This window comes from Lepidochelys olivacea, assembly GCF_965140295.1.
Source record: "Lepidochelys olivacea isolate rLepOli2 genome assembly, chromosome: 4".
NCBI lineage: Eukaryota > Metazoa > Chordata > Testudines > Cheloniidae > Lepidochelys > Lepidochelys olivacea.
Window position 1 is genome coordinate 136,760,623 of NC_140414.1, and position 26,039 is coordinate 136,786,661.

General features: G+C 45.4%; 1 protein-coding gene across 1 annotated transcript in view; it reads left to right on the forward strand.

Moving 5' to 3' along the window:
• The first annotated feature begins 813 nt into the window (after positions 1-813).
• The window catches only part of SUCLG1 (succinate-CoA ligase GDP/ADP-forming subunit alpha), a 29,605-nt gene continuing 4,379 nt past the window's right edge, over positions 814-26,039 (forward strand). Inside the window, exons 1-6 of the mRNA XM_084627113.1 lie at positions 814-969; positions 11,176-11,279; positions 14,644-14,760; positions 15,416-15,628; positions 15,747-15,804; positions 23,972-24,055. Coding sequence (XP_084483239.1) covers positions 921-969; positions 11,176-11,279; positions 14,644-14,760; positions 15,416-15,628; positions 15,747-15,804; positions 23,972-24,055 — 625 coding nt within the window. The 5' untranslated portion in view covers positions 814-920. The remainder of the gene's footprint in view (positions 970-11,175; positions 11,280-14,643; positions 14,761-15,415; positions 15,629-15,746; positions 15,805-23,971; positions 24,056-26,039) is intronic.

The following is a 26,039-nucleotide window of genomic DNA, read 5'->3' on the forward strand; positions in this document are numbered from 1 at the left end:
TTTCATTGTCTTTCCTTTGTTTAGGTAAATTATTATTGTTTTTTATTTTCATAAAATTATGGATGGCAAAGTCTGGCACCGTATAGGGAAACTCTTAATTAGAGATCAGTCCAAACTAAGCACTCAAGCCAGCAAGATACTGGGCACTCTGGTGTCCGGATCTGATCTAGGGTTGCCACCTCTGATTGAACCTAGCCCGGGAGACTCCCCACCCCCCCAACATGATGCAATGTCATTTTTTAAAAAAATAGCCTATTCAAATGTCTTGGGTCCCTGGCAGTAGTCACCGGGAGATGGATGCCAATTCTGAGAGACTCCGGGCCAACTCCTGGAGGGTTGGCAACCCTAATCTGATCCAGCCAAGCACTTGAACTTGGCTTGAATGGGTCTACCCAGATGATCACGCTTTGGCAAGTGTTGAAGAGTTTCGCTGGCTCAGGGCCAGGCTGTGCCACACCGTGGCGGGCTGAGTCCGAAATGGAGCCATGAGGGGTGGGGCTGAACGGACGGTGAAAGGAGCCTTTCCCCTGATTTGGTCTGAGTCTGGGATGACATTCCCGCCTCTGCCCCCTTCTCCTTTGGCCCTTCGCCCTCACATCTTCCCCTCCCACTAAGCCCTCCGCCATCTCTTCCCTCCTCCCCTGAACTACAAGCCCCACAAGCCCCTGCGTGGCGGGGTCCTGCCCTCAGCTCGCGAGGACCCCTGCCCGCCAGCTGCGAAGCCGCCGCGCAGGGCCAGATGTGGGATTGGTGGCCGGGCCAGCGCCGGGCCCCATATCCCCGTGGCAGGGCGGGGCTGCCCAGGCAGAGCCGGGTGTAGGGGCGGTTTGGCCTCCGGCGTTCTCGCTGGCCGCCTGCTTGCGCGCGCGGGCGCGAGCGCCGCCGCCCGCCGGGCCCCCGTGTCATTGGGGAAGGAGACGATGTCTCACTGCAGCGGCGCTTCCCGCCTCCTGGGCCGCCTCCTGCTCTGTGAGTACCGGGCCGGGCCGCCTCCCGCGCGGGCGCTAGGTCGGGCTGGCAGCCGGGGCTGGGGGGAGGCCTCAAGGGTCCCCCCCCCTGGGCCGGGGTGGGGGGGGGTTACACCGGTCTGGCCTGGGGCTGGAAGAGACACCCCAGTGTCCCTGCTCCTCCCCGGGCGGGGCTTGGTGTCTCCGGGCCCCGCGGGGCTGGGCTGCCCCCGGCTCGGTGCCTCGGGCGGGTGCTGCCCGCTGCTGCTGCTCTTTGCCGGGCTCCTCCTGGGTCCCCCCCCCCCCCCGGGGGCCGGGGATCGCCGCTGTGTAGCCGCCGCCCGGGGTAACAGGAGGGCGCGGTTCGCTCCGCCGCAAGCGCGACGTCCCGGCCCGTAGCCGGTCCCGGCCCTTGCGCCGGGGCGGGCCTCAGCCGTGCAGCGCCAAGCGCTTTGCCGGGGAAGCTGGGGTCACTCTCTCCCTTCGCGGGGTGGATGGGGGGCAGAGCCGGGGGAAGAGCCCCGTGCTCCTGCGTCCCAGTCCAGTGCTCTCGCCGCTGCCTTGCTTTTCAGTCTCCTCTTGGAGCGGCGCGCTGGGTGGGGGCATCTCTGTTCTTGGCCCAGCTTCTGCTGGGGAAAGAGGCCACGCTCTGGAGCCGCGCAGAACTCTGTCGGGTCCGGAAAGGTATTTAAAGGCCCGTGTCCCTGCTCTGTCAGGCAGCGTTCAACCCTCCGTGGGCCCTTCCGAGGGTACAGGTGAGGTGGTCTTTTAGCAAAACTTCGTAGCTGTTCAAAATAAAAAAAAAAAAAAAAAAGGTTGTATGTGCGATGGTTCGGCAAACTTTTCCTTCTGGCGCTTAACACCTGTTGCTGCCGGCCTGTATTTTTTAAAAAGAGAGGGAGAAATCTGTGAGAAGTTACGAAGTTCAGTAAACGTGTACTGGAGGAAACCTCCTGTGTAGGACATCATTGTCTTATAGTACTGTAAATGGTGAGGAAAGCGTGAACACGCAGGCCCAACTGTTGATGGTGCTGGGTGGTGCTGTGCCAGCCAGCAAAATCAGAGGTGGTCATCTGTTGTTCTTTCTTAAAATACCTTTAATTTTCCTTTTCTCTGTTAGCTGAAAGTCCTGTATGTCATAAGGCCAGCATTGAACAAACGGGGGGGGTTTCTAGAAAGGATAAGAACAAATGGTATTTTTTTAATGTCCAAATTCATGGTCCATTTTGGTCAATTTCACGGTCATAAGATTTTAAAAATCATAAATATCATGATTTCAACTATTTAAATCTGAAATATCATGGTGTTGTAATTGTAGGGGTCTTGACCCAAAAAGGAGTTGTGAGGGAGTCTCAAGGTTATTTGTAGGTTTCAGAGTAGCAGCCTTGTTAGACTGTGTCCACAGAAAGAAAAGGAGGACTTGTGGCACCTTAGAGACTAACACATTTATTTGAGCATAAGCTTTCATGAGCTACACTCACTTCATCGGATGCATTCAGTGGAGGTTGCTGCTACCCTTACTTCTGCGCTGCTGCTGACGATGGCGCTGCTGTCAGAGCTAGGCAGCCACAGAGCAGTGACTGCTGCTGGCCGGGATCCTAGCTTTAAAGGGAGAGGCGCTTCCAGCAGCAGCGCAGAAGTAAGGATGGCATGGTATGGTATTGCCACCCTTATTTCTGCACTGCTGCGGGTGGGGCACTACCTTCTGAGCTGGGCGCATGGCCAGCTGCTGCTGCTCTCTGGCTGTCCGGCTCTGAAGGCAGTGCAGAAGTAAGGATGGCAATACTGGACCCCCTTAAAATAACCTTGCAACACGCCTCTCCCTCCATACCCCTCAACTCCTTTTTGGGTCAAGACCCCCAATTTGAGAAATGCTGATCTCCCCTGTGAAATCTGTATAGTATAGGGTAAAAGCACACAAAAGACTAGATATCACAGGGAGACCAGATTTCACGGTCCATGATGTATTTTTCTTGGCCACAAATTTGGTATGGTGGGTCCCTACTAATAACTAAAAAATTGTGAAGTTTATTTAAACTTGAAAATCTCAATTCTGCCTGAAAACTTTGTGTGGTTATAATAGTTACAAGTAACACCTAAGATTACTACAACTGAAAGAGATTTGCGAAAACATTCTCTTTGCCTTTAGTTTGTTTACTTTGCAGTTGGCAGTGCTGTGTGTAGCAAGTTTCGCTGTATCGCTGTGTAATAAGTTAGACACAGATCCTGTAGTGAGCACTGAATGGACAGATTGAGGTCAATGGAGATCTGCACAGGGATCTGCTCATTTGGAATCCATTGAAGAATTGGTCCCTTAGTTGTCAGGCTTCTATCCTACAACTGATAGCATATGGGCGACTAAGCTCCCTGAATTCTTTGGAACTCCATGAAGGTGCAGCTATCTGCCTGTGTGCTTTAAATTACAGATTGGAGCCTAAATCAGTTTCTACTCTTGCTGAACCAAACATCCCTTTCTGCTCCCTTTACAAAACTTCGACAAGGCATCAGGAAGAAAGACGCTCACCGAAGGTTTTTTGTTTCTGCAATCTTCGGCAGCACATATACTGAAATTGGACTTGAAAAAAGCAGACTTTAGGAAACTCCAAGAACTAGTAGGTCAGATCCAATGGGAAGAAAATCTAAGGAAAAAAGTAGTTCTGGAGAGCTAGCAGTTTCTCAAGGAGATGATGTTAAGGGCACAATTGCAAACTATCCTGATGGAAAGGACAGATAAGGATAATATGAGGCCAGTATGGCTCCATCAGGAGTTCTTTAATGACTGGAAAATCAAAAAGGAATCCTACAAAAAGTGGGAACATGGATGAACTGCTGAGGAGTAGAAAAGAATAGCATAAGCGTGTAGGGACAAAAATCAGAATGGCTAAGACACAAAATGAGTTTTACTTAGCAAAGAACCTAAATAATATCTTCTTATTGCCTTAAAATACATTAGGAGTCAGAGAAAGTTAAATAATATTTAGATAAGTGAAATGTAGTCAAGTTGGCAGGGCCTGATTGAAGTCATCCTAGGGTACTTAAGGGACTAGCTGAAGCAATCTCAATGCTGTTAGCAGTTAACTTTGAGAAACTTTCAGGCTTGACAAAGCCCTGGCTGGGATTATTTAACTGGGAATTGGTCCTGCTTTGAGCAGGGGGTTGGACTAGATGACCTTCTGGGGTCCCTTCCAACCCTGATATTCTATGATTCTATGAAGAACTCATGGAGGACAAGGGAAGGTCCTTGAGGATTGGAGGAGGACAGCTATAGTACCTATCTTTAAAGGAAGAACAAAGAGGACCTGGGGAATTATAGACCGGTCAGCCTGACTTGGATACCTGGAAAGATACTGGAACAAATTATTAAATCCGCTTGTAAGTACGTAGAGGATAATAGGATTGTAAAGCATATCCAGCACAGATCCGAACAAATAATGCCAAGCCAACTTAATTTTCTTTTTTTGACAGGGTTACTGGCTTGCTCAAGGGCAGCAAGCTCTAGAAGTGATATATCTTGATATCAGTAAGGCTTTTGGCACAGCCCCACATAAGTCTCATAAGCAAACTAGAGAAACGTGGTCTAGATGAAATTACTATAAGGGGGTGCACAACTAGTTGAAAGTCTGTACTCAGTAGGTATCAGTGGTTTCTGTCAAACGGGGAGGGCATATCTAGTGGGGTCCTGCAGGGGTCAGTCCTGGGTCCAGTATTGGTTAATAATTTCATGAATGACTTGGATAATAGAGTGTGTGCTCATAAAACTTGCAGATGACATCAAACCTGCAAGGGGTTGCAAATCCTTTGGAGGACAAAATTAGACTTCAATACTAGGTTGGCAAATTAGAGAATTAGTCTGAAATCAACAAGATGAAATTCAATAAAGATAAGTGCAAACTGCTTCATTTAGGAAGGCAGAATCAAATGCACAACTGCAAAATGGGGAATAACTGGCTAGGCAATAGTACAGCTGAAAAAGATCTTGATTATAGTGGATCACAAATTGAGTATGAGTCAACAATGTGGTGCAGTTGCAAAAAAGTCTAATATTCAGGGGTGTATTCACAGGAGTGTTGTATGTAAGATGTGGGAGGTAATTATCCTGCTCTACTCAGCGCTGGTGAGTCCTCAGCTGGAATACTGTGCCCAATTCTGGGCATGATGCATAAGAGATATGTGGATAAATTGGAAAGAGTCCAGAGGTGAGCAAAAAAAAAATAATAAAAGGTTTAGAAAACCTGACCTATAAGGAAAGCTTAAAAAAAGCTAGCCATGTTAAATCTTGAGAAAATGAGGAATATCTGATTACATGTGATGACTGTTGAGAGCTGTTATACGGAAGGACTGTGATCAATTGTTTTCTGTGTGCAGTGAAGGTAGGATAAGAAGTGGTGGGCTTAATCTGGAGCAAGGGAGGTTGAGGTTAGATATTAGTAAAAAGCTTCAAACTATAAGGATAGTTAAGCACTGGACAGAACAGGTTGGATAAATATCTGTCAGGGGACGGTCTGCTTTTACCTGATCTTGCCTCAGCCAGGGTGGCTGGACTAGATGACCTCTCAAAGTCCTTTCCAGCTCTACATTTCTATGGTTCTGTGACATGAAGGTTGGTGTCAGCCTGGAAGATGCACTTGACAAGAATGCTTGGAGATGAGGAACAAGAGCTGCTGATCCTGATTGACAAAACAAGGCAAAGGTGAAGAGGAAAGTGGGGTACTGTATGTACTTGGAACACCAACTTGCTATTCAATAAACTATTTAAAAAATATTGCTACAGCCCTCTTGCTTTTATTATACTTTCTGTCCCTTCATATCATCACTCCATTTTATTTTTTTCTTCACATAAGAGGTTATGGTGTATCTTTTCCAAAGTTGGCTTCTGCATGTTTCCTCTCATCTTAGTGGATTGATTTAAATCACCAAGTGGAAAGCCTCAATTTTAATCTACTTTTCAATTTGTACTTCAGATCTTTTCTAAAGAAAGATGCATTGCCTTTGGTTGATATAACTATTAAATCATGTTGATTTGCACCTACATAAAGCATCTCTACGCTAGATCTTGTACATCTTTTTGCTACCCAGGAGGGTACACTATAATTGTATACATTTATTTAAGCAATTGTATTGCTCAATATTTTCAGATTCTAATTGTACACTCTTAGTATGTTAGAAAATGGTGAATGATATATTGCTTATTCACTAAATTGATGTTTTGCTCATGATCTGTCAAGTTGTATTAGTACGGTAATTGGAATTTAAACACAGAAAACTGCATACAATTTTTTTATTAAAGAAAACAAGCCCTTAATACAGTACATGACCTGTTGTGCCGTATTTATAAAGTTAGAGGTTTATTCCCTGATTCTTTATACAGAGAAGCAGCTGTTTAGTTAGTTTTTGATAGAGGCTCATGGATTCAGAGTTTTTTATTGAATGTTTTAAGAGATTAGAATAAATTCAGGCCTTAACATATTATGTATTAAATTCAGATTTCATTTTTAAAAGGTTTAGTTTTAAAAGGAGAAAATTATAATTTTAAATAACAAAATCTGATGGGGGAGATGGTTCCCAGAAAACTTTGATTGTTATCCACTCTGTCCTATCTCCCTCACCCAATAAAGAGCTTGGAGATATTATTGGTCATGAAATAGGCCAAGGACTAAACCTAGCTAAAGGAATATACAAAAGATTGGGTTTGAGTGGCTATCCAGTAGCAATCCCTCTGTTCCTGGCTGATGGGGGTGAGGGGTGGGGCTAGGGACAAGGGGAAAGGGACGAGGAGGCAGCTTCTGGAGTTTCACCAGTGTTCTTTCTGTGGACCCTGTTTAGGGGCTACATTTTCCAACCAGTAGGTGTCTGAAATTGGAAGCCTCTCTCCAATACCTTATGTAGATCTTGGAGAGGAGAAGGAACAATCTTTTCTCTTCCTATTTGTGCCTTCGCCCAAAACCTCCTGACTATTTCAAGGCGATGTAGGAGGAAGAGTTACCCTCCTCTACGTTTTTGCCTGCCTCCTGGCTATTGGAGTAACAGTGTGGATTTGCTATGCTACCGTTAATTCAGCTGCTGCAAGGGAATGTCTTTGCTGTGCCCCTGCCACGCTTCTGTATTTGATTCCTCTCAATGAATACACCCTGATCCTGAATCTGCAGATGCTCAAAGCTTTTCCAAGCAGCAGAGAATAAAATTCTCCTGATTCTTGTGGACCCCTATGAAATGAACAGGGTTCTAAATAACAGCAAGGAAAGCTGACCAGACTCACTGTGCTGCAGCTTTTTAAAGTGGTGGAGTAGCAGTGTCGGCTCGAGCTGTCTGTACTGAAAATCTGTCTTCACTGGACATAGCCACTTTGGTTGCTGCACTGTATTAAAACTAGGCTAAGCTGTACGAGTGCAAAAGGCATACATTTTACAGCAGAAACAAATTGCCTGATGTTTAGCTACCAGGCTTCAGACCTCTTCTAGTAGAGTGAAAAATACCTATTCTGTCATAAGTACACAGAGCTTTTTGTGAGTAAACTTACGTTGGAATACTTTAACTCCCAATAAATTGGTCAGCTGAATTGGCGTTAGAACTGTGGAGAGGCAGTGTGGATACAGGCCTTACTTGGAAATCAAGACACATGTTCTGTTCCTGGCCCTGACTCTTCACAACTGTGAATTAGGGATGTCACTTCACTTGTCCATTTCTGTTTCCCTCTTATCCTAACTCTGTCCTGATTATTTAGATTGCAAACTTTTTGCGGCAGGGATAGTTACATTCTATGTGCTTATCACAATGGGGCTTTGATCTTGATTGGGGCTGTGACCCAAGAACCTCTGGATGCCAACTGGCAGAGAATACAGGGATCCCCTGGGTTCACCAAAGGACTGTCATGTGAGGTCTCTAATGAAAGCCTGTGTCATAATGATTATGATCAGTGTACCAGTTAAGTGTCTATATACTAAAAATTATGTTATCTAGCTCTTTAGTTAAAAGCAGATCACACAAAGGTAGCATTTCTGGAGACCCCCTTCTCCAGGTTAGGTGGCTCGAAACACTTATACACAGTGGTCCACCATGAAGATGGTGTGCTAGTTGACTTGTATGACATGCTAAGTCAAATGCTAATGAAGAACTTGTAGAGCCTTGAGAAGGAAATTAACAGAAAGAAGTAAACAACTGGGAAGGCGGAGGAGAATGGTAGTTTCAGGTGAACATCAAAGGTATGTTCAGGTATATTTGGGGGTGCAGAGAGACCTTGGTGTCCCTCACTGAGGAAGTAAATTGACAGTGGGTTGGCTTCATGAAAAGGGATTTCAGCCAGGGTTGGTTGAAAAGCTGGAAAGCCCTTGGAGTAAGTTATTTTGTAGGAAATAGGGGAATGCCTTGTTAGTTAAGTTTACTCTCTAGAAAACGTGGTAATTTTGTTTTATATACAACCGTCTGCTTCCAGTATTCTCACTCCCTATCACTTGAATCTCTTTTCTTTGATAAACTTATTCTTGTTTTCACTGTGTAAAAATATATGCTGTGTGTGAAGTGGTGATCCTGAGTTGAATCTTACAAGCTGATGTGTACTGTTCCTTTGTGAATAGAGCATCTAAAAGTTCTGTGAGCGTCCGGCATAACTGGGGCTGGGCACTCCAGAGGGACGCTCGGAGGACACGGTGGTTGGTGTGCGCCTATCGTTAATCGACACAGAGTGAGTCAGGCCTGGAAAGCTCAGCAGCTCTGCTTATGTTGCCAGAGGCTGGTGGTTTCAGGGAGCTGATCCACGGCAGGCATATACAAAACTTCCTCATGCTAAGGGCAGGTGGTGGTGATTAGGTGCTCACAGCTCTGGATACTCTGGGAAAGTGTTACAGGGGCCTCTAGCACTACTGTAATTCAAACAATAAGTAATAAGTTAGGATTAGGATTCTTGGTGTTTCCCAGTATAGAGAAGATCTTAAACAATAAACATGGGCCTTATTATGCCATTTTTACAGTCACTTTTTGGACATGGTTAGGATAAGCAGACCTTCCCCATTTACTCTTCAGATACAGTGCACACATTAGACCAGTTTTCAGAGTAAGAGCCGTGTTAGTCTGTATTTGCAAAAAAAAAAAAAAAAAAAAAGGAGTACTTGTGGCACCTTGGAGACTAACCAGTTTATTTGAGCATAAGCTTTATTAGACATTAGACCAGTGTTTCCCAAATGTGGCCACGTGCCGCATGCAGTTACCAGTCACTTTTCTTGCAGCCAGGACAGCCTCCTGAGTGGTGGAGGGCAAAGTAGCAGCTCCTCCCCTCCCTGTTGCTACTGTGTATGGCTGCCTAGGTGTTTGCTAATGCTGCCAGCAGGGGTTGGTGCCCTGCACTGCCTCTGGAGACATGTAGGCACAATGGGGGAACCTGGGACTCCAGATGGCCAGTGAGTTCCTGACCCACCTTATTGGGGGTCGTAGGACTTTGGGCCTGAGGCCCTGGGACCCCAGGGTGTCCCCTCCCCCCCACACTGCTTGCTGTGCTGGGGCTTGCCCAGGCTGAGTAAGCCTGCTGTGAAAAGTGATATTTATATTAACAAAACATACAGCTTTTACAGCAAACTTACTAGTGCAGACTGCACAGCAGACTTGCTAGCTAGGTTGGAGGCTGTGAAATGTGATATTAACAAACATGCAAAATTCGCTTTTCACAGCCTCCCAGCCAGCTATCAAGTCTGCTGTGAAAAGTGATATTTGTTTGTATGTTAATATTGCTTTTCACAGCCTCCAACCTAGCTAGCAAGTCCCCTTTCTTTTTAGTATGCAATTTCTGTACTAATTGGTTTTCTTTAGCTGTATATCTTTAGGGTGTTGAAAGCAGTGAGAAGAGGCACATGCAAGCATTCTCTTGCTGAATTAGATGGAAAGTGGTGATGGAGGGCCTTCCTTTTCCCCACAAGTCCAAGCATGATTTTAGGTTTGTGGTTTCTAAGCCCCAGCAGCTAGGAAATTATTGGAAAAAGCTTCTCACTGAATCTTTAGCCTTGAGTGATCCTCCTAGATGTTTCATATTGGCTAAGGTGTAATCTATGTATATACTCGGGGCTGTGTGGTACCTTGGCTATTGGGACTGAGGAGCTGGCTCTATTCCCAGTTCTGAAATGCCTCACTCTGTGGCCGTGGTTAAGTCTTAGGCCATGTTTTTAAAAGTGGCCTCTGTTGTGGGGTGTATTTTTTTTTTTTTTTTTTTTTTGGAAACAGGCCCTGACTCTTCACATGCTGAGCACCCACAGTTAGGGTTGCCAACTGTCTAACTGCACAAACCCAAATGCCCTGCCCTGGCCCTTCCCTGAGGCCTTATCCCTGCCCTGCCCCTTCCCCAAAACCCCGCTTGACCCAGTCCAGTGCAAGTGGGTGAGGGTGGGGGCCTGGAGTAAGGGGTCGGAGTGTGGGAGGGCGTGCAGGCTCTGGTCTGGAGTGTGGGGCAACAGGTTCAGAGTGTGGGAGAGGGCTCCAGGCTGAGCCTGAGACAGGGAATTGAGGTGCAGGAGAGAGTGTGGGGTGCAGGCTCTGGGAGGGAGATTAAGTGCAGGAGGGGTCTCAGAGGTAGGGGAGAGGGTTGGGGTATAGGAGGGGATGAGGGGTGTGGGCTTCGGATGGACAGTGCTTATCTCAGGTGGCTCCCGGAAGCGACTGACATGTCTGGTTCTAAGGTTCAGGAGTGACCAGGTGGCTCTGTTTGTTACCCCTTCCTGCAGGCTCCGCCCCCACTGCTCCCATCGGCTGTGGTTCCTGGCCAATGGAAATTGCAGAGTTGGGACTCGGGGCGGGGGCAGCACGCAGAGACCCCCTGCGCCCAGGAGCCAGAGGGATGTGCTAGTTGCTTCTAGGAGCTGCTGCCTGGACTTTTAGCAGCCTATTAAAATCTCCCGGATTGATTTCAGTAGCCACTGGGAGATCGATTCTGGAAGACTCCCAGCCAGTCTGGGAGAATTGGCAACCCTACCCACACTCCAGACAAAGTCAATGGGAGCTACAGGTGCTCAGCACCCCTGGAAATCCAGCCTGAGGTATCTAAAGTAGGGCACCAAAAATTAAAGATTTCTGAAAATCTGAGTCTCGGACTCTGTCCTTCCCTTATGTAACTGTAGAATGGAGTCATGTTTGATTCATGGGGTGTTGAAAGGCTTAGTTTAGTAACATTTGTAAGGCCATATAGAAGGGTAAAGTAAGATTCTAGAAACACAAGAGATTAACCTTTTTATTATTTTTTTATTTTTTTTAGTGCAGCAGAATGGAGTACGTCACTGTTCCTATTCAGCCACACGGAAAAATCTTAATATCAATACAAATACAAAAGTTATTTGCCAGGGTTTTACTGGCAAACAGGTGCGTATCTTTGGTATAGATGAAATGCTTAGCATAACCTTCTTTAAATGGAAAAAATTGAGTAGCCAAGAGATTTAACAGGTGTTCCATATTTTTGGTTTCATTTGTTGTGCATATATATGTCCTTCTAGCAAATGCAGACTTTTTAAAAGCTGAGTTATCATATCACTGTTTGCATTATTTAGCCTTCTCACCACATCTAATATAAGGTATTTCTTCAAAAAGTTCTGTAAGGAAAATATGTATTCTTTGTAGAAAGAGCTTTTCTGTTTTCTGCTTTGAATTTTTTATGCTGAATTATCTTCTGGATAAAGGGAAATGTTTTTCATTGATGAAGCAATTTGCTTCAAGCATTGTGTGTTGCTATTTTGCAAAACCATATCCTGTATATATTTCTGTTACTGTTTGACACCACTGACTTTCATCCTTATTTTGTTTAGAACCAATCCTCCATGGTATGTGTTAATTGAAGCTTTGTGACCTCTGAATAAGAGGTTGCCTCTTGTAGTCACTTTATTCTTTGTATTTTCAATTTCTGATAGCAATCTGGAATCCCACTGTTTCCAATCCAGTTCATGCTCAAATTCAGCAACTGGGCTCTTTAGCTTCTCTGGTTAGTGTTTGTTCATTCAAATGCTGTTATCATTGAGACAATGCTTTTTGTTTTAAATTAAGAGTTTATTTTCCACAGGGAATCTGTAATTTTTGTCATCTTAATTCATTTAATCCTCCTTTCACATTCTCTCATTGTTACACATTTGAATGAGGAAAAGACCGCATTAGATAGAAGTGCATTGAGATGAATTAGCAGCAGCTGCCAATGGGTTTGTTTTTTTTTTTGCACTTGAGTATCATGTTTGTGATCTGTTTAAAGCTGATTTGGAATATAAAATGTGGGCCTTTCCTATGTTGTCTGAAAATGTATTGGCAGGAGAGAACTAGCTGAACTATTATCTTGTGATTTGGAGCCGAACTGCTCTGATAGAAAAGAAAAAAAGGCATGCTGTATTCTGAAGGTCATTTAAAACTTTAATGTGCACTGTAAAATAGCTATTCATTATGTCCATGTGTCACATTATATTACTTCTGTGGGAATTCTGCGCCATTGCACGTTTGCAGAATTCATGTCCCCCTGCAGATTTCTTTGCTTCCTTGTCATTTTCTGAGGGGAAGCAAAGGGAAGCTATGGTGGGGTGTGGGTGGTGGTGGTGGAGTGGGGGCAGTGGGATGCCCCTGGGTGTAATTTTGTGGGGGACATTGCCCTCCCAAGCAGGCAAGGTGTGTAGGGGCACACAGGGTCATGAGCCACTGCCCCCCATTTCTGTGAGCGCAGAGCTACCCAGCTGAAGGAGGGTGCCACTTGGATGCTGCCTCCTGGGTACTAGTGCCGGTCATGTTCCTCTTCTGTGTGCTGGGAACTCTCCTGTTTTTTGAGCAACAGTGAGTGCCAATGGGGGAAATAGGAGAGGGGGGCAGGATGGGGCAAGAGGAGGGGGATGTGAGAGTAAGGGAAGGGGGATAGGGGCAGGGGATAGTGAAGAGAGAAAGGGGGAGGGAATGGGGGGAATCATGGGGAGGGGCAGGAGCCCAGTATGCAATGTCCCCTTGGTGGCAGCAGCTGGGGCTTTCCCATTTAAGCAAGCCCATCAAATCCCCACCTCAACAAGCCTCACCCCCCCTGCACCTGAACCAGCTTGACAAGCCCCCCCACACCCCTACCCTATGGAGCCTCAACTAGCTGCACCTGGACCCCCACCCCGGCAAGCTCCGCTCCCCCAGCACCTAGCCCTGTCAAGCCCCATCTCGCCCTCTTCTACCCCGCTGACCCTCAATCACCTTCCTCTGGACCCCCCTGCATCTGGAAACACCCCCTTTCCCACTCAATGGACCTGGATGCACAGGGGCTCCCCACTGAGCCACTTGCACCTAGATTGCCCCACAGAGAACCCTCTTACCCCACACTTGGATCCCCCCATACTAAGCCCCTCTATACTTGGAGCCTGCTGGGCTAAACCTGCTTGCCCACATCTGATGTTCCTGGTGCAGAGGGGCAGGGCCCTGGGGTGTTCCTGGGGCAGGCCTAGCCCTTGTGCTGGGTCAGGGTCGGGTGCAGTCTTGTGGCCAAGACAATGTTCAGGGAAGTGTGTGTTGGGGGTGAAGAGGGGTTGCAGGATGATTTTCTACCTCTGTGCATCCAGTGGCCGGGGTTCCCCACTGCCATGCTGCAGCCTCCACATTTATTTATTGACCAAGAAAATTTTGCAAATTTTATTTTTTTGGTGCAGAATTTCCTCAGCAGTAATTATATATTGTGTGTATATATAGTGCAAATGACCTCTAATTATAGCCTTCATTTCCATGTGAATACCCAGAATTGTTTTTTCTGTTCATAACATAATGAATTTTGTTTGAATTCTCAAAGGAAAGGTTTTTATGCATCATGCTTGTGCATCAGCTTTTTTGTCTTCATACATTTTCAATAGAAATTTATGCCCTGAGTTTTGGGCCCTTAATCTCAAACCCTGTTTGTGTTAATTAAATTGATCCCACTTTTTATTTTAGAGTGTGTGTGTGTTTGTGTGTGTGTTACAGTTCATTTTGTAACTCCTTTGCTTGATAATGAATTCCTTCATTTTAACAATACTAAACTCCATGGGGTACAGAGTGCTGTGGGCAGACTAATACCTTTCTCCAGAGAGTGAGATCTTATCTCGCTCATTTTTCGCTGTTTTTCCACATATAACAGTTTCCCTCTTGACTTTCAGATCTCTCCAAGAATTTACTCCACTTTTCCCCTGTCACCCTCCTTTCCAGGCCCATGCTCCTCTGCCCTCATTATTAATTTGTGCTGCCTCATTTATCTAGAAACTTTGCACCTCTTTATTTCCCTTCAAGATTGAGATCACTCCCTCTCTTCTAAATCTCATTCCAAAACTTTTCTCTTCTCCTCAGTTTACAACTGTGAAGTTGCTTTGGTTCTACATAGATTATATAAACACAGGAATATGTTAAGAGTACCAACAGTTTTAATAGCGAATAGTTGGGTTTCCTTTTTTAAACAATAATTTGATTTAGAATATTACACTTCTTTAGAATGTTTGATAAATGTGCTGCAATTTTGCATACATTGAAATGAGCCTTTTAGATGGCATACATAAAACTTGTAGTTTATATTTTACTCTGACTTTGACATATGCTTCTAATTTACTTTCTCTTATTGGCATATATTTGTTCTTAATTACATTATTTATTCTTAATTATAATTTGTTCATAATGTGCCTTCAATTTTTAAATGTTTTATTTGAAGGTGTATAAAAGTGTTCGTTCTTGCTTGCATCTGAAGTTTCCTGTGTATCTCTTATAGGGCACCTTTCATAGCCAACAGGCATTGGAATATGGCACCAAACTAGTAGGTGGAATTTCCCCAGGGAAGGGGGGTAAAACTCATCTGGGCCTGCCAGTCTTTAACTCCGTGAAAGAGGTAATTGAATAGTAATGGATTGACTACTAGACAGTAAAGATGCGGGTGGGAAGGTTGTCAAAGTTGAACACGCTAGAACATGTCTAGCATCCAGAGTTGAAAAGGGACAGAATTTGAGTGGAGTCATGGTTACATTTCTGGTTTTAAAATATGTGAGAGATAAAACCAAGGTGGTCTGCGGTCAGTGTCTGTATAATAGTGGGCACAGCCAATGAATCAAGTTGGAGTTCCATTTTAAAAGTCACTTTTTGATTTGTACATATAAATAAAATAAGGGCCTAGATGTCATTTGGTGTCAACTTACCTTTATTTTATATGGAGAGTCTTAGATATCCTTCATGACTTAAGCTTTTGATAAATAGATCATAAAAACTGAATGAATAAATGGACTGAAGAGGACACTTTGCTGTATGTGGTGTAAACTCCCTGGAAGATTAACCTATTTTAGGAATCAGTTCTGCAGTTACTCCGTTTATATCTCCTGTTAATCTGAATGAAATTGCTATGCACAGACCTGCTGTGACCATAGACTTTTAAACTCCTGATTTATTTTTTGTCATCAATATTTACATAGATACATTTAAAGAGTTAGTTGCCCAATGTACTCTTAAGGTTTGCTGAATGTTTAATGTGCTTTTTGTTAATGCATGTTTAGGCTAAAGAACAAACAGGCGCCACTGCCTCTGTTATATATGTGCCTCCTCCATTTGCTGCTGCTGCAATTAACGAAGCTGTTGATGCAGAAATCCCCTTAATTGTGTGCATTACGGAAGGCATTCCACAGCAGGATATGGTTCGAGTTAAACATAGACTGATCCGTCAGGATAAGACTCGACTAGTGGGCCCAAATTGCCCTGGAGTCATCAATGTAAGTGTTTGAAACAAACATTTCTTCTAATTTTTCAGAGACTAATTCATCTTCAGTGAATTTTCAAAAATATTTTCATCATTTTTTTTTAACGTATTTGTTATTTCTACTCTTTTAGCCTGGAGAATGCAAAATTGGTATCATGCCAGGCCACATTCACAAGAAAGGAAGAATTGGTAAGCCTTGCATATTCATGCTGAAGCTGAAATATGTTGCTTTATCAGGTCATGTCATGACATATAACTAAGCAATAGATATACCGTGTAACAAGTTATTAGTGAATTTAGCAATGGTCAGTGGAGCCAGATTGACAATTCTGGAGACTGAAGCCCCTTATTTTGCCACAGACATTGCTTGAGCAGAAGTAATGCAAGCAAGAGGTTGAAAAGGATTCTTGAGGCAATGTGAGCCACTTTGTTTTCTTAAAGGAACTATGCCTATAAAAAGCATTAAAATCCTCAAATAAAGAACCAAACTCCGAAACACTTATCTTCTCAACACTGTGAGGATTTTAAGAGGGAGGAAAATAGGCTTCTCACTGAATGTTGATTTGTCTGCACCTATATACCATGCTGATGAGTATGTGATAAATATCTGAATAGGGCACATCAGTGGTTCTCAGACTTTTTGTACTGGTGACCCCTTTCACATAGCAAGCCTCTGAGTGCACCCCCCCCTTTTAAAACCCACCTTTTTATATATTTAACACCATTATAAATGCTGGAGGCAAAGCAGGGTTTGGGGTGGAGGCTAACAGCTCGCAACCCCCCCCTCCCCCGTAATAACCTCCTGACCCCCTGAGGGGTTCCAACCCCCAGTTTGAGAACCCCTGGGGTAGATATTTTCAGAAGGGGGCAGGGAGGATAGACTGTATGAGGCTGCGACATGCCCAGCATCACACACAGGGTCAATGACACAACCCGGATGTCTGGAGTCTTGATTCCTACTCCCCTTCTTAAAACACTAGAAACTTTTTTGTTAAAGCTACAATGTATGATACGCCATGTAAACTAGGCGCTATTACACAGAGCTTTTGGGCTTCTACTGTAGACAGGGTACACTTGGTTTGACTTCAGAATTGTGCACCATGTGGTGTCACTCTTCACAAGATTTTTACATGTGAGATGGTGCTGCTTAACTGCCAGCTGGGACATCCTGAGTCAGAATCAGAAGGAGAGGAGTGTGCTAGCTAAGCTTCAAAACTCTTGCATTTAGTGTCACTGCAGTGCAAATTCGAAGGTGAAAGCAGAAGCTGGATGCAGTATTAAGTATTAGCATTCAGGTCACACCTCTGGTTTCAAAAGTAGCCATAAACCTGAAATTGAAAAATCAAAGACGAGTGCAGTTATGCCCTTTGTAGATAACTTCTTTTAATAGTCATAAAGCATTGGTTTGATGGTATCATCTCAAGTTGTCTGACATTCCCTTCTGAATCAAACCTCTTCTAAAAGTCTGCAAGAGATGTCAGATACTCATAAAATGTTTGAAAGAGAGAGAATCCAGGGCAAGGCCCATGAAGTATTTAATTCTCTCGCGTTGTCCCCCCCAGTGGAAGCATAGCTAGCAGCGTTCTAAGAATCCCGTGAGTGCAAATGTGAGCTTTATGGCACCCGTCCCCCTCCCTAACTCTTCTTGTGCCATGTGCTTCTTGGGTCTCTTTCATCTTCTCTCCCTCCCCCTCCACCCCCCATTTCTGAAGGATTTTTGGATCCTTCGTAGTAATATATTTTAGTAATATTCTAAAGACACATCAACTACAGTAAAAAAGTGGCCTGTTTCCTGCTATTTAACCTCCAGCTGTTTAAAGGATATTTGATCTCAATTAAAAAAAGAAATTACCTTATTTTCATGGACTGAGTGAAACTCTCCACCATCCAACAACACAGTTAGGCTTGAAAGAACTAGATTTAAATTAGTAAATAGAATCATAGGACTGGAAGGGACCTCTAGAGGTCTTATAGGTCAGTCCCCTGCACTTACAGCAGGACTAAGTATTATCTAGACCAGGGGTCAGCAACCTATGGCACTCATGCCAATTTTTAGTGGCACTCTCACTACCTGGGTCCTGGCCGCTGGCCTCAGGGCTCTGCTGCTGGCCTGGGGTACAGGCCACCAGTCCCCTGCCAGCTGGGGTCCTGGCCGGCAGCCCCGCTCAACTCGCTGGCGGCCTGGGGTTCTGTCCTCCAGCCCCCTGCTAGCCGGGGTCCCGGCCACCAGCCCCGCTCAGCCCACTGCTGGCCTGGGGTACCGGCCCCTAGCCCCCTGCCAGCCAGGGTCCCGGCCGCTGGCCCCGCTCAGCCCGCCCCCGGCCTGGTGTCCCGGCTGCCAACCAGGGGCTCTGCTCCTGGCCTCAGCCCGGTGCTCTGCAGCTGCCCCCAGCTGTGGCCCACTGGCCCTAGCCTGGGGCAGTGAGGGGTGCAGACAGGGGCGAGAGGGGGCGTGTCTCAGCACCTCCCCCTTAAAAAATTTTTCCAGCGCCAATGAGATATTAAGTCCTGATTTGCTGCTTATATCACGCCACATAGAACAGCGCACTACATTTGACACTGTGCGTGCCGTCTGTTACAATTTTTTTTTCCCCACACTGTGAGTTGAGGGGTACATTTGACAAAATGTCAGCTCCTAAGAAAGCAAAGTTAGATATCCATTCATTTAAGCTTTCTTGGACAAACACATTTGGATTTATTCAAAAGAAGGACAGTACTGTTTGTGCTTTCTGTTGTGAAAGTGTTTGTTGCACATCAGGTGTTCGACATTTTGAAATGAAGCACAAGAAAACCTTTCTTGATGAAGCAGACAAGACTGAGTCGATCAAAAAGACAGTAGCAGGATATGAGAAGCAAAGCAGTGTTTTTAAATGCTTAAGTGTAAGTAAAAATCAAGCTACAGAAGGAAGTTACAAGATTGCACAGTGCATTGCAAAAAACAAAAAGCTGTATACAGATGGGGAGCATATAAAAAGTTTTTCTCGGCAATTCAGAGGTTTTGTTCAGTGATTTGCCAAATAAAGATACGATCATATCTAGAATAAAAGAACTGCCTGTCTCTGCCAGAACAGTTGAGAGATGCGTAAGCAAAATGGCAGAAAACATTAACGAAAAGCAGACCACTACATTAAAAGACACAGCAGTTGCAGTTGATGAAAGCATGGATATAAACGATGTTCCATGTTTGGCAGTTGTTGCAAGATACTGTGCTTCCAATGAAATCCAAGAGGAACTTTGCCTAAAACCCGTGCATGGCACAATAAAGGAGGAAGGTATCGTGGAAAGTTTTGTAAACCGTTTTTGAAGAAAGAGGAGTTGATGTCAGAAAAATAATTGTGTGACAACAGATGATGCTCCTGCCATGGTCAGAAAACAGAAGGGATTTGTAAAGTTACTTGAAGATCAAATTGGCTACCCGATAGTCAAATTTCACTGCATCATCCATCAAGAAAACGTATATGCTAAAATTTCTAATTCAGAGGTTAATAATGTAATGAATAGAGTGTTGCGAATTGTGAATTTCCTTGTTGCTTCATCTGCTTTGACTCAGACAGTTTCAAGCACTCCTAGACGAGATGGACAGTGCTTATAACGACATTTCACTTCACAGTAATATTCAGTGGCTAAGTCGTGGCAAGTTTGGTGTGCTTTGTAAACTGTTTTGATGCAATCCAGGCCTTTTTGTCGGAAAAGGGACAAAACTACCCCAAACTGGATGATGACAAATGGCTTTGTAAGCTCATGTTTCTAACTGACATCACCGCTCACCTAAACAAACTCAACCTCTATCTCCAGGGTGCAGGGCAAATGGTTCTGATCTTTATGAAGCCTGGAAGGCATTTGTTGTAAAACTAGCAGTTGTTTCTCGGGGTATTCGAACTTTGACTTTCTGCTACTTCCAACACATAAAAAAGCTATTGACACGTAGCACTGTCAGTGTCAATGAGATTGGAATGTACATGCAAGAACTGGAATCAGAATTTTCTGACAGATTTCAAGATTTCCAGCGATTTGGCCCAATGCTTTCTTTTCTAATTAAACCTGAAAAGTTCAACAAAAGCGACTTGGATTTGTCTGTATATCAGTGGATGGGTGTTGAATATTTTGAAATGCAGCTCATTCAGTTAAAAAGCTCAGAATTGTGGGCATCAAAGTTCGCAGATCTGCGGAGTGCACTTGAAGCTACCAAGAGAGATCATGGGGCCTCTATTCTCACCTGCTGGACGTCCCTGCCTGTGAAATTTAACTCTTGAAGAAAATGGTGTTTGCAATGCTTTCAGCATTTGGATCCACGTACCTGTGTGAACAGATATTTTCACACATGAAATCTGTCCTCTGTCCCTCTCAGAGCTGGTTAACAACTGATTACTCAAAAACCCGTGTGCAGCTTAAAGTATCCAAATACATGCCAGACACTGGAAAACTCAGCAAGGAAAAGCAAGAGCAAGGATCATACTAAACTGATAAATTAAATTAAAATGCAGATCTTTAAATGAAGTGTCTTAAACATTTTAAAAATATTTTATTTACTTTACATTTTATTTACTTTACATACAATAGTTTAGTTATAATATAGACTTTATAGAGAGAGACCTTCTAAAAATGTTAAAATGTATTACGGGCACACAAAACCTTAAATTAGAGTGAATAAATGAAGACTTGGCACACCACTTCTGAAAGGTTGCCGACCCCTGATCTAGACCATTTCTGACAGGTGTTTGTCTAACCTTCTCTGAAAAAATCTCCAATGAGGGAGATTCCACAACCTCCCTAGGCAACTTATTCCAGTATTTAACCATCCTGTCAGTTTTGAAGTTTTTTCTAATGTCCAACCTAAACTGTCCTTGCTGCAATTTAAGCCCATTGCTTCTTGACCTGTCCTCAGAGGTTCAGAGAACAATTTTTCTTCAAGTGCTTGCTCATGTTCATTCCATATTAGGTGTTTGTGTTCCCCACATGCACCGGTGCCAGAAGTTTTTCCCTCAGTGGTATCCGTAGGGGACTGGCTCTGGCCCCATCTGGAGTGGAGGCCACCGGCTACCCCCACCCTCAGTTCCTTATTGCCACCAGTGATGGTGCTGGAGCGTCTGCTGTTTTGGCTAGCCTTTTTGCTTTGTTCAGTGTTACAAACTTTTTCTTATAAAATAGTTGTACATAGTTAAGTTATCCCTTAGTGTTAGTGTGTTTGACTTGGTTAGTTGTGAACAGGACTTGGGCTAGGGACAGGTCATGCTTTAAGCCCTGCGATCGCTGCAAAAAATCTGTGCCCATCAGAGATCCCCATAACAGGTGTTTAAGGTGTGTGGGCAAGTCGCATATAAGCAACAAGTGCCGTATCTGCAAGTCTTTCAAGCCTCGGACCAAGAAGGAGTGAAACATCCATGTCAAAGTGCTCCTTACAGAGTCTGCTCCAACTCCGGCACCGGAGCAGTTGAAGTCTGACTCTGCCCCAAGCACCGCAGCGGCGGTGCGGAGCACCCCACGGGTGCCATCGACAGACCGTCACCAATCCCCTTCCCCAGCACCGGCCACGCGACAAAAGAAGACCAGGAGAGGAAAATCTACATCCCGCAAGGGGAAGCAGAGGGGAGGAGGGCAGCTCGGCACCTCCAACTGGGAGTCAGGCCCCAGCTCAGGTCAAGTGGTCCAGCCCACCCCAACCCATGTCTGCCATGCTTGACAGTGACACGGGCCTTCGTCAATTAGCGGTCCCGTCAATGCCCGAGGCCCTGCAGGCAGTGCAGGATATCGTGGCGCTACCGGTGCTGCCCAAACCAACTACGGCGGTACCGCAGTCTAAGGGTAAACGCACCTTGGGTCCTTTTTATAGGTCCCCGTCTCAGCGGCACCACTCTCTATCGTGGGGGACGTCCCACCAGCACTCATCTGCATGGAGCCACCAGGTCTCGAAGGCAGAGGCGCAGGCTCAGCAAAGCCTTGACCGTTCTCCAGCCTCAGGGCACTGCCCGCAGGGCTTGAGATGCACCTCGCTGGTGACCTGGCAAAGGCCTGTAGAGGGAACGCCCTTCCTGACATCAACAGCACTGAGACCAGACCAGCACTTCACCCATGGCTTGGCACTGGTCGCGGGCCTGAGACAGTCGCTCCCAGGAGCGGAGTCAGCCGTCAGCTCGCCGGTATGCATCGCTGTGACATGGATCCCCTAGGTTGGGCGGAAGGTCTTTCCAGAGGCGGACCTGCTCCAGCTTCCAGTGCTGCTCCAGATCCCAGTACTGGTCGAACTGTGTAAGGCATAGATCGCCGGAATGCCATTGCCGATCTGCCAAATGCCACTGGTCTCAGAGGACCCGCAGAAGGGACTAATCCTGAGTGGAGAGCTCCCCATCGAGGTGCAGCGATAGGCAGCACAGTGAACGGGGTCGCCAGTCCACTCAGACATGATCGCCTAAAAGCAACCACTCAGCCTCAGTCGCCGGCACCAGGCAGGATTAATTGCTGGTGAGCCAAAACCTGTCACTGGTGGTTCCCTCGATGTTGGCGGTACCACCAACTATTCCATGGCCCCAGGGCCAGTGGCTGGCTGCCTAGTACCTGTGGAACCTATGGGGCTTTACCCAGCCTTAACAAGGGCTCAGGTCGGTGGCGGGGGCCTCGGACAAACCATTGGCTTCAGTATCCCACCCTCCCCCCAAGCCAGCCGTTCCTGAAGAGAGAACTCCTCAGGCTCACATGGATCCCGGGGATCAGCCAGTTGGACCACCAATGGATGCATCAGACCCCATGGCACCAGATTCTTCCTCCTCGTCTTCGCCTGATGAGGCGATTGTGGGGGGCCCCCTCCCCCAGTTCCTCAGGATGATACTAAGGCTTATCAGGACCTGTTGAAAAGAGTTGCCTCTAACCTCACGCTCCAGGCGGAGAAGCTAGAGGAACCATCAGACTCCCTATTAGATGTCCTTTGCTCAATGGCACCGGCCAGGGTGGCTTTCCAGATTGTCCATTTTTCCTGAAATGTTGCGCCCAGAACTGGACACAATACTCCAGTTGAGGGTTATTCAGACCCAGAGACCCTATAGCTGGCAGCCACGTGCTGCCGCTCCTCCAACTCCCGCCTCCTATTTCCCTGGGCCACTTCCCCGTAGCCCTAGCACCTTCTCGGCCCTTTGTATCAGGGGCCTCCTCAGGGTGGAGCTCCCTATTGCTCCCCTGACCCTGCCCTGCACTGCGCTATCTAAGGTGGTACTCTAAGGCAGCCAGTCCTTCTCTGTTGTACTCCAGGGAGAGACTGACCCTGCTCTGTTTAGCAGCCCTTCTTATGGCCCTCCCTGGCTCTGATTGGCTGCTCCATCAAACCTTCCCCTGATTGGCTCTTTACAAGCCCTACTCCCATTGGCTGGGATTTGCGCGGCCTCCCTGAGGGCTGCTTTAACCCTCCATCTACCTGTGTGGGGCAGACACCTGACTGCAGACATGTTTTGACAACCTAGTTTTAGGTCATGACCAAAGGGTAGTGTGGGAAGCCCTGGGAGGTTAGGTCTTGAAGTCGGGGGTTCGCATTCTGGGCTGCAGCTCACCTCAAAGCAGCTGCTCCTGTGGCTTCAGTCCTGAGAGACTATCTGGGCTTAGTTTGGCTTCCCACAGTGGTCGCAGTGGTGCTCAGGTTTGGCCCAGCTGCCCCTCTAGCATAATGACTGCATGGGACCTGCCACACACAATTTGAGTGACTGGGTCTGCAACCTCATGCACCACGGCGCAATACTACTCCACAGATTTGGTCCAGCTGTCCCCCCATCAAGGGGCCTGGGCCAAACTTGAATGATCCTACTGCCCAAATGGTTGCAATCCCCTGAGCAGGGAGCCAAGCTCAGCCAGTCCTGCTGGACAGGAGTTGCAGGAGCCGCCACTGTGGTGCACAGAGTGTACTTATTTTGTTACCCATAATATAGAATATACAGATTTAAAAAATATTTAATAAGCCAGATTTTTTTGTATTAAAACTTATTTACTGGGCCGTGATAGGCCATCAAAATTTACAAGATGGGTCCTGAGCCTAAAAAGGTTGAGAACTACTGTCAGTTTGCTTTTGTAATTGGCTCCATGTGTAAAGCTGTACTGTGAGGAGTGCTGTTTTGGCCAATGCTACTGGCTTGTTGGACAACTTTAGATAACTCACAACTGAGTGTCAGGAAAGCCGACCAGAAAGCAAGAGGGGAGGGCAAATCTAATCTTAACTACTATAGAATATGAATCTTCATGTGTATGCAAGGATATCTAGGAAGTATTGAATATTCCCTGTAATCTTCTAAAGTTATATCCCTGAACATGTGAACTAATGCATATCCAGAAACCAGCTCATTACATACAATACTATCAACCTTGTCTTCTTCCTTTTAAGGTATTGTGTCAAGGTCTGGCACCCTGACGTATGAAGCTGTACATCAGACGACGCAAGTTGGATTGGGACAGTCCTTCTGTGTTGGTGGGTTTCTTCCACCAAACCTCTTCTGTTAAAGACAGACAGGCCCAGTCAGTGTGTAAGAACCACAACACATTAGATTGTAGAAACTATTGAAAAATATTGAATGTCTTTTAATTTTGGTTAGAAATGTTACACCTTTCTAACCAACCTAACTCAGGGACTTTGCATCAATAACAATTGCAATTTAGCAGAATATAACCAGCCCTTTCTGTTAACTAACTCTCATTTTCTGAGTTCATCAAAAGCCTGGCCAAAGCAATCTTGCATGGAAAACTGCCAATATGCTGGAACCTACTGTGGTTTTAGTTTTATTTTAAGGCACAACATAGAAAATATAGCTTATTGGGCCAAATTTTCTATTGGTGTAAAAAGTTTCACCCTTTTACACTACTGGAGAATGTAGCACATATTTGACAGGTTTCAGAGTAACAGCCGTGTGAGTCTGTATTCGCAAGAAGAAAAGGAGGACTTGTGGCACCTTAGAGACTAACCAATTTATTTGAGCATGAGCTTTCGTGAGCTACAGCTCACTTCGTCGGATGCATGCCGTGGAAACTGCAGCAGACTTTATATACACACAGAGAATATGTATTCTGATTATAATGCAGTGACACCTTCAGGCCTATCCAGGTTTGGGTCCTGTTGTGGTGGGTGCTCTACAAACCTAGGACAATCCCTGCCCTAAAGACATCACGTGTGTTCATAGAATAAAAATCAAGATATGGCGCTTAGCCATGGAAACTGTTTTGAGAGATCAGAGTTGCTTTGAGTGTTTTTTGTTTTTAAATGATACAAACCTTAGGGTATGTCTATCCTTAAACTGCTAGGTGTGATACCTGCACTATCTCTGCTTGAGCTAATGCCTAAAAATAGCAGTGTGTCCATGGCGGCTCGGGCTAACTGCCAGAGTACATTCGCAGGGGCTAGGATGGGTTTGTACTTGGGGTGGCTGGCCCAAGGTGCCACAGCAGCCACAGATTGCTATTTTTAGATGTTAGCTTGAGCAGAGCAAGCGTGGGGATCACACCTGACAGCTCAAATATAGATCTACCCTTACTTAGCCTTTATATTGAACTACCTTTCAGTGTTTAAAATTTGTTCATAAAACATTTCATGCCTGCTAGTGGCGGATTATCCTAGTCATCTCTGGCGTTGAAGTACAGTGTGGGAACAAAGGTGGTAAAGACAGGTTTTCTTTGGGTTGGAAATGTCAGATTGACTGCCTGAAATTCTTTTGTCCACAGACTCTGTGTAACACTGACAAAGGCAATGCAGGCATCCTCACACTGACCATTCCGAGCACGTTCCTTAAACCTGACGACGGGTGAACGGGAGTTGTCACATCCATTACATTCTTCTTTGTTTTGTAAAGACTGGCACACAAAGATGAATGTTGACCTAAAATTTTAAAAGGCTCTGACTTATGTGTATTGAGCTTCCAGACTTGGTGAGCTCTTTATTTTAGGCTATGTTTTCACTGCCCGAAAAAGTTGTTTTTTTTACAGTGAGATGATTAATGCAAGTCTGTTATCTTGCCATAAAATACTACAAGGTAGTTTTTATGTTGCTAGGTGAGTTCACTATGCCCTCTGCCTAAGGCTCACCTCGCCTAGCTGCATTGAGGTAAAAATTACCTGTGCCTTGTCTCCACTTGGATTGGACAGTGAATTAACTGGCATTAGTCATCCACTATAAAATGTACCTTTCTTGGCAGTGAAGTCATAGCCTTATTCTTGTGTTTGAAATACCTGCCACTACATGTTTGGTTAAGTCAAAACACAGTTTTTAAAAACCTGATTGGGATTGAGAGGATCCCAGCTCTACTACAGGCATCTTCTATGACCTTTGGCAAGTCACTTAATCTGCCTATGCCTCAGTTTCCCATCTGTAAAATGGGATTAATAATCTCTCCTCCCCCTCCCCCCACCACTGCACTTTTTAATCTATTCAGATTATAAGAACTTGAGGCAGTGATTGTCTAGTA